Raw genomic sequence first — 20,387 nt, 5'->3', positions numbered from 1 at the left:
ACCTCTGGGCTCCTGGGCTGTTTATGGCATGACACCCACACCTGGACAGAGGCTCCCTACCTGAGTAAGCCCAGCACAGCATCACTGCAAGAATCTCACTGCTAGCCAGAGTCAGCTCAGAGAGAGCCATCAGCCTCAGATTGCAGGTAGAAGCAGCAAGAAGAAAATCCAGCATATAAATCACTGTATCCACAAAGGGCAGAAACACCCAGGCTGAAAGCGCAATGTAAAAACTAACATGGGGATTTTAGAGTGGCTCAAGCAGTAGAGCACTTGCCTAGCAAGCAGGAGGCTCTGAGTTCACACCCCAGTACCATCAAAAAAAAAAAAAACTAGTTTGGAACCAGTCACCCCAGAAGCATCCTGCCCCTGAGAGCATGAGGAGCTCCATCTCCTTCAGGCGATGACTGCTGAAATGGCACACCAAACCATAAGGACATAGGTGTCTGGAATGGTACTCATTTTCCAGCATTCTTTCTTTGTGTATATTTGAAAGATCTTGTCTCTAAAAAGCAGCACAAAAGGAAATCCATTATGGTTCAGAAGAAGGCTGCCCACAAGCAAGCTGATACACGAGAAGCTGGAGGTAACAGAGATGACTTCATTGAAGAGGAAAAGGGGAGCCTTTCCAGCACACAGAGGCAAAGCCACACATCTGATGGTGTCCTGTGACCCAGGCCATGTTGGCCCCATTAGCATTCCCTTTATAGATGAGGACATGGTTAAAGCTTAACTCAATAAATTGCTTTTCAGTAAAGATAGATTCCCCCCCTGGAAATTTATATTCAAATGAATTTATAGAGTCACAGGAAAAACCTGAAAATTATTAAAATGGAACAGTACTGTAGGGTAAATACAGTTGTCCATTAGTATCCTTCAGGGATTGGTTCCAGGGCCCCCTTGAATACCAAAATCTCCATCCAGATGCTGAGGTTCCTAATGTAAAGTGGCACAGTATTTACATACACGTTGAACACATCATATATTTTAAATCATCTCTAGGTTACTTAATGATACTGAATACAATGTAAATGGTATATAAATAGTTAAACTGTTACTTAGGGAATAATAACAAGAAAAAAGTGTAATACAGGCAGAATGTTTTTTCCTTTTTTCAATTTGTGATTGGTTAAATCTGGAGATGCAGAACCCACAGAGCACATGGATGGGACAGCTGACTAGACCATACATAAAATACTGAAGTCAAAGATGAAAAGACCCAGGCAAGGCTATTTCCTTCCATCTGGCTCCACTAATGGGTGTAAAGGAGATGACAGTGCTCCAAGACCAGATCGCTAGCCTGAAGTCACATTCAGTAAGCCACTCTCCCTATCCACCCCACCCCCCAGTGGACACTGAATGGAGATCAAGTTCAGTTGCTGACCAGCTGTGTGACCTTGGGTAAACCACATGGCCTCTCGGTGATTTCCTCCCTTGAGAGATAAGGGGTTGGATTAAACACCTAGGAGTAAAGTTAACAAAGGAAGTCTGTGAATGACCTCTACAAGGAGAACTACAAACCCCTGAAGAAAGAGATCTCCCATGCTCATGGATTGGTAGAATCAACATAGTAAAAATGGCTATACTACCAGAAGCAACTTACATGTTTAATGCAATTCCCATCAAAATCCCATGACATTCATCACAGAGATTGAAAAATCTATCCTAAAATTCATTTGGAAACACAAGAGACCATGAATAGCCAAGGGAATACTCAGCAAAAAGAGCAACGCTGGAGGTATCACAATACCTGACTTCAAACTATATTACAAAGCAATAGTAATAAAAACAGCATGGTACTGGCACAAAAACAGACATGAAGACCAGTGGGAACAGAATAGAGGACCCGGATATGAATCCACACAACTATACCCACCTTATTTTTGACAAAGATGCCAAAAATATACGATGGAGAAAAGACAGCCTCTTCAACAAATGTTGCTGGGAAAAGTGGTTACCCGTCTGCAAGAAACTGAACCTAGATCCATGTATATCACCCTGTAATAGTATCAACTCAAAATGGATGAAGGATCTTAATATCAGACCCGAAACTCTGAAGTTAGTACAGGAAGGAGCAGGAAACACTCTGGAACTAATAGGCATAGGCAAGGACTTCCTCAATAGAACCCCAGCAGCCCAGCAACTAAGAGAAAGGATGGACAAATGGGACTTCATAAAATTAAAAAGCTTCTGCACAACAAAAGAAATGGTCTCTCAACTGAAGAGACCACCCACAGAGTGGGAGAAAATATTTGCTACCTATACATCAGACAAAGGACTGATAACAGAATATAAGGGAGCTTAAGAAACTAAACTCTCCCCAAATCAATGAACCAATAAAGAAATGGCCAACTGAACTAAACAGAACTTTCTCAAAAGAAGAAATTCAAATGGCAAAAAAACACATGAAAAAATGCTCACCATCTCTAGCCATAAAGGAAATGCAAATCAAAACCACACTAAGATTCCACCTCACCTCTGTTAGAATACCATCTATGTTTTGGCGAGGATGTGGGGGAAAAGGAACCCTCGTACACTGCTGGTGGGAATGCAAGCTGGTGCAACCACTCTGGAAAAAAATTTGGAGGCTTCTTAAAAATCTAAACATAGATCTGCCATATGATCCAGCAATCCCACTCCTGGGGATGAACCCAAAGGAATGGAACACAGGTTACTCCAGAGGCACTTGCACACCCATGTTTATTGCGGCACTATTCACAATAGCCAAGTTATGGAAACAATCAAGATGCCCCACTACTGATGAATGGATTAAGAAAATGTGGTATCTCCACTCTTGGGGATATACCCAAAAGACTGTTACTCCAGAGGCACCTGTACACCCATGTTTATTGCAGCACTATTCACAATAGCCAAGTTATGGAAACAGCCAAGATGCCCCAGCACTGACGAATGGATTAAGAAAATGTGGTATCTATACACAATGGAATTTTATGCAGCCATGAAGAAGAACAAAATGTTATCATTCACTGGTAAATGGATGGAATTGGAGAACATCATTCTGAGTGAGGTTAGCCTGGCTCAAAAAACCAAAAATCGTATGTTCTCCCTCATATGCAGACATTAGATCAAGGGCAAACACAACAAGGGGATTGGACTATGAGCACATGATAAAAGCGAGAGCACACAAGGGAGGGATGAGGATAGGTAAGACACCTAAAAAACTAGCTAGCATTTGTTGCCCTTAACGCAGAGAAACTAAAGCAGATACCTTAAAGCAACTGAGGCCAATAGGAAAAGGGGAACAAGTACTAGAGAAAAGGTGAGATCAAAAAGAATTAACCTAGAAGGTAACACCCACGCACAGGAAATCAATGTGAGTCAATGCCCTGTATAGCTATCCTTATCTCAACCAGCAAAAACTCTTGTTCCTTCCTATTATTGCTTATACTCTCTCTACAACAAAATTAGAAATAAGGGCAAAATAGTTTCTGCTGGGTATTGGGGGGGGAGAGGGAGAGGGCGGAGTGGGTGGTAAGGGAGGGGGGAGGGGGTGGGGGCAGTGGGGAGAAATGAACCAATCCTTGTATGCACATATGAATAATAAAAGAAAAATGAAAAAAAAAGAAAATGTGGTATTTATACACAATGGAATTTTACTCAGCCATGAAGAAGAATGAAATCTTATCATTCGCAAATAAATGGATAGAACTAGAGAACATCATTCTGAGCGAGGTTAGCCAGCCTCAGAAGACCAAAAATCGTATGTTCTCCCTCATATGTGGTCTTTAGATCTAGGGCAAATACAGCAGTGTTGTTGGACTTGGGTCACATGACAAGTGACCCAAGTCACTTACCTCTCTTGGGGAGAGCATATACAGGAGATATAGGAATAGGTAGAAAACCCAAAACATGAAAGTGTTTGATGTCCCCACTCCAGAGGAACTAATACAGAAACCTTAAAGCAACAGAGGTCAACATGCGAAGGGGATCAGGAACGAGTGTAAAGATCAGTTAGAGATGAACCAACCTGGGTTGTAACACGTTTGTACATGGAGGCAGTGCTAGGAATCTCTCTGTATAGCTATCCTTATCTCAACTAGCAAAAATGCTTTGTCTCTCTTATTATGCTTATGTCTTCTCTTCAACAAAATTAGAGATAAGAGCAGAACAGGTTCTGCCTGGAAGCGAAGGAGGGGGGAAGGGAGGGAGGTGCGGAAAAATGACCCAAGTAATGTACATACATGTGAATAAATGAATAAAAAAAAAAGGATTCTATGAAATCCAAAAAAGAAAAGAAGGTAAGGGGTCGCATAGCACTCCATGATGCCTAGGGCTCCTTTCATTTCACACTGGGAGCCACAGACCTTTATAGACAGCATGCTTAGCCAATGGCCACAGACAGGAAGTGAGGGTACTAGATGAGAAAACAGTGCCAACATCTCAACTAGTTCAATCAAGAAATCCCCAAGACTCCAAAGGCCAAGATTGTAAGCCCGGAACTTCAAAGTGATACCATTCGTGGCTAAGGTCAAAGGCTGGACTATTTTAGATAAAAACAAAGTTTCATTTTTAACTCAGTTCCTTCTGAATGAACACAATTTCACTTTCAAGCAAGCACCCAGATCTCCTGATAACCTGGTCTCTGAGGGCACTGTGGTTTGAATGTCCTATCCAAAATTCAGATGTTGCCAACAAGGTACATTACGAAGTGGGGCCTCCAAGAGGTGATTAGATCGTGAGGGTTCCTCCCCTCATGAATGGATGGAAGCCCTTATAAATAGCTTCATGAAGCATTCAGCTGGCTTGCCTTTGTGCCATCCACCATGTGAGGACATGGCATTCTTCCCCTCTGGAGGGTTTAGCAACTCATTGCCATGCTGGAAGCAGAGACCAGCCTTCACCAAACAACCATACTTTGATCTTGGGCTTCCTAGCCCCAGAACAGTAAGAAATTATTTATAAATTAGTCTGCTCAGTACAGACTAACATATCTACCAATGTCTACAAATGGTTTGAATAAGATGATAAGGTAGACACTCATCAAATCATTCTGCTTCTGAGGAATTCCTTCTGACACCTCTCTTAATGAGCAAATTAGTGGAGAAACAGAAACTTAAGCCTGCTTTTCTGGAATGACAACTGTAATTATCTTCCAGAGAAAACAAGGACATTAAGGACACGTATACACTTCGTAAACCTATTGCCACAACTAATTGTAAAAACACCCACTAGGTCCACCTGAGAGTCACCACTGATGTGAGTCCAAAACTTGGAGGAATTCTAAATGCTGGAGCCACAGATGGGGACCAATCCATGAGGCCCAATGCCTGCTGTCTCTGATAAACACGGAGCTCTGCCTTCAGGCTTGGCTTCTATTACTACACTGCTTTTTTTTTTTTTTTTTTTTTTCCTCTTCATACAACTAAGCAGTCTTTGCCCAGATGAGGAAGCTAGTCCTTTTTGCTGTCCACCACAGAGTAAGTTCACCCATCCCATCTGGAAACTCAAAAGCCAGTGAGAAGCTCCAGGCATGCATCCCTTGGATCAATTTCATTTTTCCTTTTTTGTGACTCTGAGAGAGCCAGAGTCAGGTACAGTAGCAAAGTCATTTTCAAAGTCCTTTCCTCAGTCTAATAACCCCTTCAGGGCAAACAGTCCCATTAATCATTGATGGAGTCAAGGGAAACTAAAGTGATCACAACTGAACAGCATTTCCACTACTCCGGCTCTCCCAGCTTAAGGAAAGCAAACCTTCAACATTTGTTAGGCAAATGATATTTTTTCAAATAAACACTGTGCCTAGAGTCACAATTGCCATGCTTCAGACAGCATAAGCAGTATTTAAACTGCCCAGAAAGAAATGTCAGTTAACCAACTAGAACAGACCAAGGTTTCTTTCTCACCATTGGCATCACTGACATTTTGGGACAGATCATTCTTTGTGATTGGAGGCAGGGCTGTCCATGAATTATAGGGTGTGGAGAACCTCTGGCCTCTGCCCTCTATCAATAATATCCCCTTCTGTGACAACCCAGAATATTTCCACACATTGCCAAAGGGCCCCTGGGAGACGGAAGCAAACTTCCCTACTGAGAACCACTGGAACAAGCCACCTTAACTGTTGGATTATGGGAGAGAAAACTGTAGGGCCAGCCTTAACCTTTACCTAAGTACTAAAAACCACATTCAAGGAGCCGAATTCTGAAACAGATTAGCTGTTCAGTCCTATTAAACAAATCATCTCTTTTTGGCCCAAGTGTCTAAAAGTTGCTGGTTATGAAGTTTACTTTGGATTCAAGTCTTTAGTTTTGTGGCAATTAAGTTGGAAGTCCAAAAAACCTGACACCTTAATTTCAGGTTAACCTTGCTAGCGTAGCCATAGCCAAAGGGAGGGTCAGAGCTCCAGGGTTCTTGTCTCATGAAGCCAAAGAATAAATTTCCCAGACAACAAGCAAGTAAAGCGGGAGAGTGTGAGGTAGAAAAGTATTAAGTGGAAGAGGGGAGCCCCCAGAGTGTGGGGGAGGAGTCCCAAGAGAGGGAGAAGAAAGGCAAAACTCCCGAGGCACAGAACTGTGCCTTTCTGATAGGTGGCCCCTGATTTTTTTCTCCTAGGGTCTTGATGAGCTTTTTCTTTCCTTCCCCCCTCCCCCCGCCATGGCCACTTGTCCTGGGCTGGCTTTGAGGTTAGCTATTTAAAGTTTGACCCGCTCTTTACTTAAGAGTAGATCTACACCTTAAACATCAGCTAGGTATGGCAGTGAGAGTTTACACAGGTAAATCTTTCATTTAACAAGACGATGACCCAAACCTAGGAGCTGGATAGAGTATAGGTTAGGAATTTCAAACAGATGCTGTCTATCAATTAGAGCAGGACGGGTAGTTTATACAGAACATCTCTCCCATTTAACAAGACTAGGAACCAAACCTAGGAAATCACCCTGGGGGTCAAAGAAACCCAATGTTAAAACTTCTTTAATAAACCATTCCAACCTTCAAATCTAACCCATGCCTCTCTCCCTTGAAGCAACCCGCCCCCAACCTGCTGAAAGTATATTCCTTTCCCCATTAACTCTGCCTTATTTTTATTATAATCTTTGAGCCTTGCTTGAATTCCTGCCAGATACAAGAACCAAAGTGTTTTATCAGCGCTGTTTTTCGATGACATACTTGCTGACTTTAATTGCTCCTTTATGGCCTCCTGCCCTAACTGCCTGAGACCAAGCCAGCTCCTAACACTGGGGGGGACTGACTTTATTTTACGGTGTGACTAATTTGCTGGTGGTTCTTTGAGGTGGTTCTGTAGGGTCCAAAGAACCTTTCTTAGCACATTCCTTTTCGAACCAACCCATATTTCCTTAGCTTTTGAAGTAGCCCTGGCTGCCAAGAATCCTTATGACAATAACTGATATGCTTGGTTTTTCGTGGATATCTTTCTAGTGTTACGAAGAAAGTTTGCAACATTTCACTTCTTCATCTGTGAATTATCCAAATTCTTATGATTATTATCTTATGGCATGTTTCTCTGCCCAACAATAAAATTAAAAAGAACAGCCACAGAGGAACTTCTAGGACCTTGCAAGTTAAATTTTGACCATGGTTGGATTACTTTATTAAAAAATAAAAAAGTCAAAGACCAAAAGCAACAGGAAGCATGAAAAAAAAAATAACTATTTGCCAAAACCAGTGTTTATCTGGATCAAGCCAGTCTATATAACAAATTCCAAAGTGGTAAGAAAATTGACTTTGAAGACTATTAAAACTCCATCCATTTAAAAGAGTGTTTCCATCTTTAGTTACCTTGATCTGAACACCTCCTTCCAAAGGAATTATTAAATTCTTGGTGGCCTCAGCTTTTGGATGACAGAATCTTCGGTTGGCCTTGTTAGCATTACAGGTGCCTCACCCTTGAGTAATACTCTAAATGGCCTAAGGAGCCTTCTGTCCCCAATCCTATAAAATGACCTTGCTAACCAATTCATGACTCATTGATACATCAACCAAGACAATGATGTTGGAAGAGAATGTCACCAAACTCTTTTTTTTTTTTTTTGGTTTGGTAGTCCTAGGGTTTGAACTCAGGGCCTTGTGCTTGCTAGGCAAGTGCTCTGCTACTTGACCCATGTTCCCAGCCCTTTTTGCCTTATTGTTCAAATAGGGTCTCAGGCCGGCCTGGACTGTGATTCTCCTACTTACAGTTGAACCACAGGCATGTGCTATCACACTTGGCTTATTGGTTGAGATGAGTGAGGTCTAGCATTTTGTCCAGGCTGGTCTTGAACTGAGACCCTCCTTACCTCACCTCCTGAGTAGGTGAGGAATCACAGGCTTCAGCCACCACTCCCGGCCTGTGATTGAGCTCTTGATTCCAGGAAAACAGCATGCTCTAACTACCATGTGGCGCCCACAGAGGAGGTGAAGGTCCCATGCCATGACAGTACCCTACTCTGACATTGGCAATGTTTTGTTGTGGTCTCTGGTAAGAAAAGAGATCATTGCACCCAAGCAAACATTTTTAGATCATTGCTTTATTTCACTATTGTTCAACAACAAAGTTCATCCGTCCCAAGGTGGATCTTGAATTGTTCCTTGTGTTCTCTTTCTCATTCTGAATAAAAAAGGTAATGAAGAAAAAGCCTGTACTTTTGGAGACCTAGACTCTTACTTATGCTAATAAGCTTTTGACTGCAGTTCCGTGTTATGGTATTTCCTGCTGGCTACACGGAGCCCCCACCCTCCAGTGAAGATGGCTGTCCACAACCACCACCATCAAAACCAAAAAGTAAGTGTTGAAAAATGCACCTTTTACAATAAAAAAGTAGAAACCAATTCAATTTCCTTTTTTTTTTACGAATATAAAGTTTCTTGTAAATATGTACAGTCTTTTGAGCTAGTTCTATGTAGCAGGAAGCATTTCACAGATGAGACACACAATATACATTTTGAGGCTCTCAATGCCCATTTCTCATGGAGATCCTAAATGAAATGCCAAGACTGAAAGACCAGTTATCAGTGACCTTTCCAAATACTTGTGGACCAAGAGACAAAAACTTCAGCAAACATTCACTTGGATCTTCCCTGGGGGAGAGGGAGGGTGTATGACCCCAAAGACTCCAAGCAACACATAAAACACAGCAGCAGGACTCTTGCCAAAGGTGCTAAGACAAGGAGGTTCGTGGGCATTTCGACAAGAAAGCACTTAGGTTAAGAGACGAGCAGGAAGGAGCCGGTATTTGGGCCAGGTTGCAATCTGGAAAGTGACCTGAACTGTGGACACATGGGTTGCAAACACAGTCATGGTCACCTGCTGTGGTGGGAACAGGTCTACCTTTCAGCCTACCTAGGATGTGCCTTGGTCGTTGAGGCGTGCCTAAGAGTCGTGGAGAATCCAAAGCAGGAGAGGCCTTGTGGGAGATTGAAGGCAGAAATAAGGCCGCTAGTTAGCTTGCCAACTGCAAAGCCTCTAGGTTGGTTCTATACCAGTTGCCAGGAATCCCACACTCTAAAGAGGGTGGAGAGAACTGGGGTGAGCCGCACTGCACCTAAGGGGGACCTGCCAACCCCATGGGGCTGGAAGTTGAGCTGCGGCGTCTCTCTCCAACATCCTGGTCTTAGGTCTAGCCCTAGGGAAAGGCTAGTTTGGGAAGTCACAGTTTAATGGGGTAGAACCGTGCTGGGTTGTGTGTGAACACAGAGGCATCCGCGAGGAAGTCGGCAGGGAAGCGTGAAGGTTGAAGGGGAAATGGGATGAGAGGTGTGGTTTGCTGAAATCCTTCTCTGGTCGTAAGGCTTGAGCGTTTTGTTTTTGTTTATTCAGTGCTACAGACTGCAGCCTGCTGTGGCCAGTTAGTTGGCAAGTCTTGTCAGAGGGTCTCAATTTGCAGGAGCTATGGGATGGCATCAATACATTGTAGAACGGGGGTGGGGGGGGCAGCACATGCAGTGAACCGCCATGCAGAGCTCCTGGACGGGTCTCTTCCCCATCCCAGAGTGGAGAGCAACACTCCATGGAGAGTAGGAGGTGGGTGGCCCTAGTCCCCTGCTCAACCCCAAGACCCATTAATACTGGGCTCAGAGCAACTCTATTGCATGCTTTCCTGGCCAAAGCCAAATGGAGAGCGGGGACAGCAGGCTGGGGGGTGTGCGGAGGGTAGGGGCAGGGAAGGAAAGCTCAGTGAGTCCCTTGGCCCCAGGTCACTGCCTCCGAGCTGAGGCCTGATGACCTCCTTACATTCTCAGCTGGTGGGAGGGGAAGTCGTCAAGGCCATAAAAGGCAATGAGAACAGTAAACATCTGGCTATGATGTCACCCTGGATAAAGCAGGGCCATCAATGAGAATGGATTGGGACAAGAATGAAGCTATGTGAAGGCGGGAGGTTAGCCAACTGACAGGGACTCCAGTACGCTATGATTCAGGGGCAAAGACCTGATGGTGTGATCTAGCTAAAAATGACTACAACAGGAAGTACACTGCTATTCAAATCTATTAAGAATTCTGTTGTCTTTAAGAAAAAAAAAAAAAAAAGGAAAGAAATGAAGGAAAAAAACAACCATAACCAACCCTAAGATCCTAAAGTGGCTAATAGGATTCTAACCACGCAGTTAGTGTCTGGGTTGGTTTCCTGTGATGAACTGGTACAGGCCAGAGCCAGGTACAAAAGTCTGTGAATGCTGTGAGAGCAACAAAGTGCAAAGAGGATGACTGCAGGAAGGTACCCAGAGGAGGCACTGGGCGCTGGCAGCGCCAAAGAGCCTCAGCCACCTGCACGCCCTGGAGATAGGGTGTCCGTGCCAGCGTGGGTCTGGGTCCAGCTGTGCCGGCGGCTGGCCGAGTGGATGGGTGCTGGGGTCCCCCGCAGCGGACATCCATAGTGTGTTTGGTGTTTTCCTGCAGACTGAGATGAGGAGTCAGGTTTTCTGGCTGAGATTTATACTGAAGACTGGTCCCAGACCTAGGAAGCAAAATACCAGTGAGGAAAGGGGCGTTAGCCATCCAAAACTCAGAACTGGCTGGGCTCCCTTTGCATAATCCAAACAGGAGTTTATAGCACCTGGTCTTTCCCTCATTATTTCACAGTGATACTGTGCTGGGCAGCACCAACTCACAAAGCCAACCCTCAAAGCACAGAGTCAGGCTGGGGGCAAAGTAACTGACAAATCCCCAACTGAATCTTGCTGTAGCACACACACATAAGTTTTATTGAAAAACGTCTGGATAGTTTTTCTTCCTTTCTTTACTGTCAAAGGTGCCAACAGTGGACTGCAGGTGGCAATAGAAGGAGAATGCCATTCAGAAAATCAGCCTTGGGGACATAAAGGTGGCTCAGCTTTCCAGGGTAGGCTCCAGGCACCAGCCAGCCCACCAAGCAGGCAAGAGCACTGGGGCCTGGCTGCTCATGGGTGGGGCTGCCCACTTCAACACATCCATCCAGGTCAACTGTGAGCCTAAAAAATCACCTAAGTCATGAAAGCACATGATTGAATTTTTTTTTTTCAGTACTGAGGGTTGAACTCAGGGCCTACACCTTGAGCCACTCCACCAACCCTTTTTTGTGATGGATTTTTTTTTAAATAGGGCTTGTGAACTATTTTCCCGGGCTGGCTTCGAACCATGATCCTCCTGATCTCCGCCTTCTGAGTAGCTAGGGTTACAGGTGCCCAGCTACAGTTGAAAGTTAAAGTTCTAGAAGTCAACCTCTGTTATGAGTTTCTGGGTAGCCTTTCAGAAAAAAATCCTATGGACACATATGTATGTGTATTTGTCCATTTGTACTTGTGTTTGAAAAAAAGGCTTTAATGCACAGAATATCCCAGAAGCTGCTAGCACTCACTTCTGGAACAGGTAACAATATACCCTTTGGTGGCTCTGGTATTTTGAGGTATGTGCACACACATACAGAGCCTTCCTTTTAATCACAAACATGTTACAGTTTTGCTTAGAAAACCCTAAGTCATATGTCCCACATGTAATTTAGGGCCTAAATTACAGTGGCCCTGGGGCTTCCCAAGCCACTCCTCTGGCCTCTCTGACAGATGCAGGCCTCAGGACGTCACCTCACCTTATTAACCTGGGACAGAGGGGTCCTCACGGCCCCCACAGGCAGCCGAGCCCTGCTGCTGTCTTCAAACAGCCTCCCAGGGGACCGCTCCCTCCGCGCGCTGAGCATGCGGCCTGGGGACTTCTCACGCTCCAGGGGACGGCCAGGAGACTTGTCCCTGCGCAGCTCTGTCCTTCCCTCACGGTCGCGGTAGCGGTGGGGTGTGCTTGGCTCTCGGGGGTGGCTTGGGCCTTCAGGTGGTGCCGGGCTGGAGGCCACGCGCTTGGTGATGTGCTCATTGTACGTCGGTGGACCTCGCTTGTTGGGGCTGCTGGCAATAAGAGGGAGGCAGCTAGCAGAGAAGTCACCACCCCAAGAAGGCATTACTTTCTCCTCCAAGCAGGTTCCTTTGTCCTGCCCTCACCACTGTTTGGAGGACTATTTCTAGAGTTCAGACTTTCCCTCATTTTTATTTTGGTAGCAAGGACAGGGAAGAGAGCAAAGAAGACAAAAGGGAACCAAGCTTCCTAGTCTTGGTTCCAGGTTTTAATTTATTGCATACCCACTAAATGACAGCTTAGGCCCTGGGCTTAGCCCTCTCTGTGTGCTACCTCAAAATTGCATTATCATCACAAAAGCGCTATGAACCACCAGCAAGCAGAGCCCTCACTGTACAGGCAAGGGCATGGAGAAGAGAGGTTAGGTGACTCTTCTGTGGTGGAGGTGAAAATGAGCAGACGAGCCACATACAGGAGCTGAGAAAGCCTGTAGTAGCCCAGCAGCCACTGAAGGGAGAAGATCAGGTTGAAGCTCCGAGCAAGTCCCACCCAGCAAATTATGAGTATCCCACCTGCGAGACCACGTCCTACAAAAGACTGGTTCTCGGGGCTTGTCTGCTAGAGCAAACTCAGAGCTGGCTTGGTAAGAAAAGCCCTGAGCACAGGCAAAAACAAACATTCTGTTTACAACAGAATGCCTTCCCTCATGCCCGAGCACTCCTTGCTTCCCTTCCTGTCCGCCGTACCAGCCTCTTTTCTTCTGAGCATTCCTTTCTGCACACCAAGTCCAGGCTGAGGGCCCTCTGAACTCCCACAGTGCTGTAAATGGCTCCAGCAGGGCTGTGGTTCCCGGGGCTTTGAGCATCATTAGGAAGGCTGCATCACCATCACTACATGGTCCCCTCTGCAAGCCCAACACCTGGCACAGCAAAATACCCGCTAAAGCAATAAAGCATCCCTATGCTCTGTTCCTGATGGAGCCACCAAAGAAAGGGACAGTTCCCTTCTATGATTCCTCTGATGTTTATAAGGCCTGTGCCACGCCAGAGCCACAGACCTCAAAGCAATGAAAGATTTGCACTTGAGGACAAAGGGAAGGTAGAACCTTCAGCCAGTTTAGTGAGGTGTTCTTCTGCTTTGTAGATTGGCACTTGGCCCCAGTAGGAAGGAGGGGAGAGGTCCGGTACCTGCGGGAGGTGGAGGGCACCCGGTGGTGGTCCGTGCCAGACTCCTTCACGAGGTTCCCTTTGCAGCAAATGACCCTTAATTTGTCCTGGTAGGAGGAGGCCAGGTAAATCGCTCCCGAGGAAATTGCGGGGCCCAGGTAGCGTGGGTTCGGGATTTCCAAATACGCTCGGGCAGGGGTCCTGTGGAGTTCCAGACAAGAGCCAACATTCACTGCAGGTTACCTCCTTTGCTGGGTGGGTGAGGAAGAAACACACAGCCACCCTGACACTTGTCCCTATAGCTGAAGGGCAATGCTTACCCCAGTGAGGAGCGTGCCTGGATCTCAATGACTTCGAGTGAGTTGAAGTGGGTCACAAACAGATACGGCTCTCTGTAGGCTGTGGGGCCACCATGGAGAAAAGAGCATGAGGCCACGGAGAGATGAAAAAGGGAAAATAGAAACCTGGCTGCCGCCCATGTACAGGAATTTATCTACAGACACTTCCATGTACCAGCGTAATTGCATGTGCCCAGATATACTCACTGCCATGTTGCTTGTTATGGCAGATGAAGGGAAACTCAAGAGCATACTACAGAGGACCCGCTAAATAAATGATGGTGTACCTAGGGAATTCCACACAGCTAGAAAAATGCATGGTGTAGCTTTCCATATACTAACATGGAAAAATACCGCACGTACACTGCTCAGTCCACAAGGTTCAGCATAAAGTGTAAAACGTGTCCTCTTTGGGAGGGGGGCAAGTACTGGGGTTTGAACTCAGGGCCTTGTGCTTGCTAAGCAGGTACTGTACCATTTGAGTCATGCCCTCAGATCTTTTTGGCTTTAGTTATTTTTTGGATGGGGTCTTGGGCTTGTTTTTTTGGCCTGGGGCCAGCCTCAGATAGTGGCAACTCTCCTAACCCTCCTACCTATACCTCTCACATAGCTGGGGTCACAGGCATGTGCCACCACCCTAGTTTATTTGTTGAGATGGAGTCCCACTGACTTTATGCCCAGGCTGGCCTCAAACCATGCTTCTTCCAATTTCCACCGCCCAAGTGTCTGGATTACAGGTGTGAGCCAGTGTACCCAGCCTGTATGCTACCTTGTTGATTTTTTTTAAAAGGTGGGGATAAGTATGTATTATGTATGTGTGTGTGTGTGTGTACGTATGTGTATATCTGTGTGTATGTGTGTATGTATGCATATGTATGTATGTGTGTATGTAGGTATGTATGCATGTATGTGTGTATGTATGCATGTGTGTATCTATGTGTGTGTATGTATGTAGGTAGGTAGGTAGGTATGTAGGCATGTGTGTATGTATGTAGGTATGTGTGTAGGTATATGCAGATATGTGTATTTATGCATGTACGTGTGTGTGTGTACGTAGGGGTGTGTGTGTGTGTGTGTGTGTGTGTGTATATGCATGCATTTGCTGGGCATGGTGATGAAAACCTGCAATCCCAGCTACTCAGGAGATTGAGGCAGGAGCAACCCATGTTGGAGGCCAGTATGGGCTACATACAAACAAAATAATACATATTTTAATGTACCTGCATCTGCATAAAACAATACAAGTATAAGAAACTCATAAAAGGTTTTTTTTCTCGTTTTTTTTTTTCTGGTAGTGGGGCTTGAACTCAGGGCCTTCACCTTGAGCCACTCCACCAGCCCTAGTTTTGTGAAGGATTTTTTGAGATAGGGTCTCTCAGCCCAGGCTGGCTTTGAACCACGATCCTCCCAATCTCTACCTTCTGAGTAGCTAGGATTACAAACTTGAGCCACCAGTGCCTGGCTTCATAAAAGATTTTTCGGGGGGAAGTAAAGATAGAGAACATAGGAGAGGGTTCAGACTTTTCCTTAGACCTATTTATACTGTATGCAATCTTAAAAAACTAAATTTAAAAAACATTGTGCATTAGCTAGTTAGACATCACGGGTCTTCTTCACACTCTGTGTCTGTATCAGTGTCACTGCACTGAGAGAGGCTGTGACAGGCACCATTTTCTTCTCTAGAGTAAAAAGGTCACTATAATCCTGGTAGACAAGCCATGACTTTGGTATCTGACTCTCACCAGGGCCTCCAGGGCACAAACTCTCTGACAGGCTGCTTCCCTTGAACCTGGCTGACCCTGGGGCCTGCTGGGCCCAGCACAACAGCATGTGGTGGAAGTGAGAGGCTTAATAGCCTCCACCCTTGCACTCCTGGGTGGGTGTAGGCCTCAAGCCAGCAGCCTCCGCTGGGTCCCACCTATGATCACACCAGCTGCCTGCCTTGTTTGTGACTTTCTCACTGTCCCAGTGCCTTAGCTGACGCCACATGGAACAGTTCAGTCAAGCCACAGACTCATGAGCAATGATTAGTTGTTTTAGAGTAGCTTATTATGTAACAATAGATAAACTAAATAGCCTAGAAGGGTATTTTCCACCCAGTGGCATTTCAGAACACTCACATGCGTGACTGTATACATGTTTGCTTGTACAGATGTGTCTTCTCTCTGACCCAGAAGTTCCACATTTAGGGATACTATTTGACAAGTGTACAAAGACAGTCAAGGATGTTCACTGCAGTGACCACTTACAAAAAAGAATAGGCATGGCTTAATTGTTCTGCCAAACTAGAATTAAGTGGTCAAATTAACATGTGTTCAGCTGTGCCTTGTGCCATGGGATACTCTGCAGCCTTTGAAAGTGACTTCTATCAGTTCATGGGACGTTCCGCTTTGTATCATGAGAGTTTAACAAATGTCTTACAAGGTCGGCTGGATTGTGGTCTGTGGATCTAACTTACGCAATTCTTCATTCAGCCTCAGAACATTTCTTTAGGTAACTATTACACATGGCGCTTGGTGCCTGATGGAATCCATGAACAATTCCTTCCCAGGACACCAGTGGCTGGTGAACGAGGAGCACCCCAACCATGCCTCACGTACCGAAGGCCAAAGGTAAGCGACTCCACTTGAGATCATCTGTGCGGCTACGTCTTCCATAAGAATCCACGAATACCCCAAATTCTGCAAGTTGTCAAGAGCACAGGGGCATTAGTACCGGAGATTGTGGGGAGGAGTGACACACATTGTGGCAGAATATCAAGGAACAGACCCAGGGGATGACTGGCCAGATTTAACTGTTCAAACCTGGGGAGCTCTATGGAGTCATTTCTCAGTTTTATGAAAAGTGTCCTGGCTGGGGAAGAGCTTGGTGATTGACAGACATTCTCTGTATCCCCAGGGGGACCCACTCTGCCCCAGAGCCCTGCTGACCATCACTAAAGCCCAAAGGACCTGGGTTGGGATTCCTGGCACCCACAGACAGCCGTGACTCACCGTGGAAGCACAACAGGTACTCCTCTCGCTGCCCTGCGCCGTTCACCTGCACGATGGACACAGGGAAGCTGTTGGATGAGGAGGCAAACACAGCAGGTGCCAAGGAGTGGTCATTCTTGTCCAGGAATTCTGTAAAGGCAGGCGAGAAGTTGCTTCAGAATGACTTCCAAGTCTCAGGAAGGCCTGAGCTGCATGTGGGATGGGGAAGAGGACACTAGCCCGGCCTGGCCCTACCCTCAAGTGTATACTGCTTCATGTCAATTTCGTAGAATTTGTTGGTTCCAATGAGGATACTGTAGTTGGTGAAGTGGATACAGCTGCAGGGCTCGGAGGTCTCTATCTCCTGAGACAAGGGGCAGAGGAGAAGGACATGAGAGATGACACAGGACATGCTGTTCCCACTGCTTTCCTGGTTCTGCCCTAAGCATCTTACCAGACTGGCAGACAACTGCCACCGGACCTGCTCCTGTCACACAAAGCCCCTTATGTCATGATGACCAGAGATCCTTTTGCTACGTTATCACTGTTGTTCTGTGCAAGCCCAGGTTTTCTTTAAATCAAAGCCAAAATGGAGCCAAAATACCAGGACAGAAACACCACCTCAACAAAAGGCAGAATTTAGTAATACATTCTCATCAGAGCAAAAAGACTGGGATATACACCCACTGTTAACAGTGGGAGTCAGAATGCATAGCTTTAGTGTCCTTTTTGCTAGCTCCTAAGTTCCTAATTTGAACCCACATTACCAAGACAATCATCATTATTGCATTCCTAACTACTTGTACTTGTTTGCAGGCCAATTTTAATGTCACCAAAGAAAGACAGGCAGGCTTATTCCAAAGGGTGATCTGGAGTCATAAAGAAACAAAGATTCTTGGCCTTTTCCTGACGCTATCAGTTCCTTCTCTAACGAGCACCATCAGCATCACCATGTACTTATTGGTCACCAACTAAATACGCAGAAGCACTGAGGCAGCACGGTACAGTGAGGAGACAGGGAAAACCAAGCTTAGTTTTGGTCTCAATTTTGTAACTTAGGCTCTCTTCCAGCTTCAACTGTCCTTCCTAGAAATTGAGGAAGAATTGTGAAAAATGTAAAATAGTTCAGTCCCTGGTACCCATGGGCGCTCAATAAACACCCAAACTAAACTAACAACATCCTACCCAGGGTGAAATCATTTCTCTGACAGGTAATGACCACTGTATGTTATTCCCCCTCCTTTCACTTTTGAGACTAATCATGAAAACCCCAGAAATAAGCCAGGCTTAGGATGGCAGAATATTCTTGGTCTAGAGACTGCAGACACTGTCTCTGAAAGCAAGATAACTTTAAGGGTCTCATCATACCTTGTCCACACTGTGGTTACCTCACAAGGCACCAACCCCCTTCCCAGCTTGACCCCAAGTCAGCTTGGAGCCAACAGTGGCTTGCCCCTTGTGAGGAGAAATTTCTAGGCCCCGAGAAAGATTCTAGCAAGTGCTTCCCTTCGCCCTCTCACTGACTGCTAACATCTCAAAGAGTTCCTTCCTCCTTCTCCTTTCAAAAGGAGCATCTCCACTGGCCTCAACAAAGGCTTATTTTTCTGGGCTGGATGGGGAGGCAGGTCCCAAACAGGAGAAGCGAGAGAGAAACGAGCTACAAGCAGCTCTGGGCTCCTCCAGGAAGGAAGGGTCTCACTCTCTAAAGAGGTCACACCAGGCTGAAGGATGGCAGAGTGGAGGAGGCCAGAGACCCACTGTCCCCAGGAGAGCAGGGTGGCTGGGCCACAACGCACCTTCCGAATGCAGTACTTGCTGAGGTTTTCGTTGTAACGGAGGATGACAACTTTGTTGGGCATGGCTGCACAGATGCACAGCCCATTCTCAATCTGAAAAGCCACCAGGAAAAGAAAGGAAAACGAGTGAATACTGGCTCGCAACAGAACTAGGAAAGGAGCACCCATTTAGAGCAGGGTCTCAACTTCAGCACTAATCACATCTTGGACCATATCATTCTTTGAGGTGGTGATACGGAATGTCTGGTACATTGTAGGAGACGGGTGGCAGGATGGCCAATGGCACCCTCCAATTGTGGCTGAGAACCCCTGCTTCAGCTGTGACCCAGAGAAGGCCTTGGGATCCACCTGACACCGTGCATGTTTTGCATGTATGCGCCTTTGGCTAGAGACCGAGTGCCTGGATATCCTTATCTTGAGGAGAGGACAGAGTGAGATGAGGAGCGGGGAGGAGAGAGAGTAGAAATTGCTGTAAGGATTTAGAAAGCATTTCGGTCCAAAGGAAAGAGTTCTTAGCTAAGACCTATACACATGAAGTTCTACATCAGTAGTTGAGCCCGTTTTTCCATCTCATGTAACCACCAAGGGTGAAAAGAGTTCAAATCAGGTGAGCGTTTGGGGGTGTGGGGAGTACAGGAGGAAAATGGAAATCCTGTTCTATTTCTTGGGTTGGGTATGGGATTGTGGATTCTTACTACAATAACCGACTTTATGATTGACATGTATGCTGCATACTTATGTTTAGTATTTCAAACAATACAGTAAAAACAACTTCTAATTTTAAAAAATTAACTTTCGGAAACTAAAATGCACCATTTCTAAGTAATTCATCATTCACACGAGTGATTTTAAAATACGTGGGATGTTAACAGTAACATTAGTGACATTTCTACCCATGTTGCTTTAAAGATGCAACCAAAATACAAGTCAGAGGAAAATGCATAGACTTAAAATACTTATATTATATTTGAAAAATAATCTAAAATTTAATGAGCTAAATAAGAAATCAGGAAAAAGTAACATAGGAAAGGCAGGAAAAATTAAGGAAATAAGACAAAGGCAAAAACTAATGCTACAGTAGAAACAATAAAGCTCAAAGTTGCTCCTTTTTAAAGATTAATAAAATTAAAATAAAATATATGGCATTAGTAATATTTGGGATGAAAAAGACTCCTTCCCTGACTATTCCTGCAGCCCAAGAACAGACACCCCTGAGCTCAGGTAGATAGGATGTGCCCCATAAATGCTGCTGAGTGACCACGTGAGAGCCTGTGACCTGGCTTTGAGGACTGAGAGGCAGTGGTTTGTTTTTTTTTTTTTTTTTTTTTTTTGGCAAACTGAGTTTGAAGTTTGAACTCAGGACCTTGAGCTTGCTAGGCAGGCATTTATCACTTAAGCCATGCCCCCAGCCCTTTCTGCTTTAGGTGTTTTCTGAATAGTATCTCAAGTTTTCTCTGGGCTGGCCTGGACTGCCGTCTTCCTGTTTTACACCTCCCGTTTAGCTGGGCTGACAGGTCAGCTATTCAGCTTATTTATTAACACAGGGTCTTACTAACATTTTGCCTGGACTAGCCTTAAACTCCAGTCCACATGATCTTCCTCCCTCTGAGTAGCTGGAATTACAGGCATAGGCCAGGACAACTGGCAAGGCAATGGTTTTCAGCAGGCCCAGAGGGGCTCTATGAATGATTGGTTCATGTTTCATTAGAGCTATGTATGATATGTGTGTATATATATCCACAAGTACTCTTACTTTTTAATGAAAAAGATTTAAAGGAAGAGGCAAACTAATGTACTTATGTCCCAAATTTCAATATGCTAGAAAGTACAAGAGAATTGAC

General features: G+C 45.3%; 1 protein-coding gene across 12 annotated transcripts in view; it reads right to left on the bottom strand.

Moving 5' to 3' along the window:
• Positions 1–8,466: 8,466 nt before the first annotated feature.
• Cit (citron rho-interacting serine/threonine kinase) overlaps positions 8,467–20,387 on the bottom strand; it is a 164,037-nt gene continuing 152,116 nt past the window's right edge. For 9 of the 12 annotated variants that reach the window (XM_074061228.1, XM_074061231.1, XM_074061230.1 and 6 more), the window contains 8 exons: positions 18,547–18,639; positions 17,006–17,114; positions 16,772–16,900; positions 16,379–16,459; positions 13,761–13,839; positions 13,462–13,641; positions 12,018–12,327; positions 8,467–10,910 (listed from right to left, as the gene is read on the bottom strand). In XM_074061228.1, coding sequence (XP_073917329.1) covers positions 10,887–10,910; positions 12,018–12,327; positions 13,462–13,641; positions 13,761–13,839; positions 16,379–16,459; positions 16,772–16,900; positions 17,006–17,114; positions 18,547–18,639 — 1,005 coding nt within the window. In that variant the 3' untranslated portion in view covers positions 8,467–10,886. The remainder of the gene's footprint in view (positions 10,911–12,017; positions 12,328–13,461; positions 13,642–13,760; positions 13,840–16,378; positions 16,460–16,771; positions 16,901–17,005; positions 17,115–18,546; positions 18,640–20,387) is intronic. The other 3 variants (XM_074061229.1, XM_074061238.1, XM_074061236.1) reach the window with 1 other exon arrangement.

The sequence above is a fragment of the Castor canadensis genome, chromosome 18 (assembly GCF_047511655.1).
Source record: "Castor canadensis chromosome 18, mCasCan1.hap1v2, whole genome shotgun sequence".
In the NCBI taxonomy this organism is placed as follows: Eukaryota; Metazoa; Chordata; class Mammalia; order Rodentia; family Castoridae; genus Castor; species Castor canadensis.
This window is presented reverse-complemented; position numbering and strand designations above follow the sequence as displayed.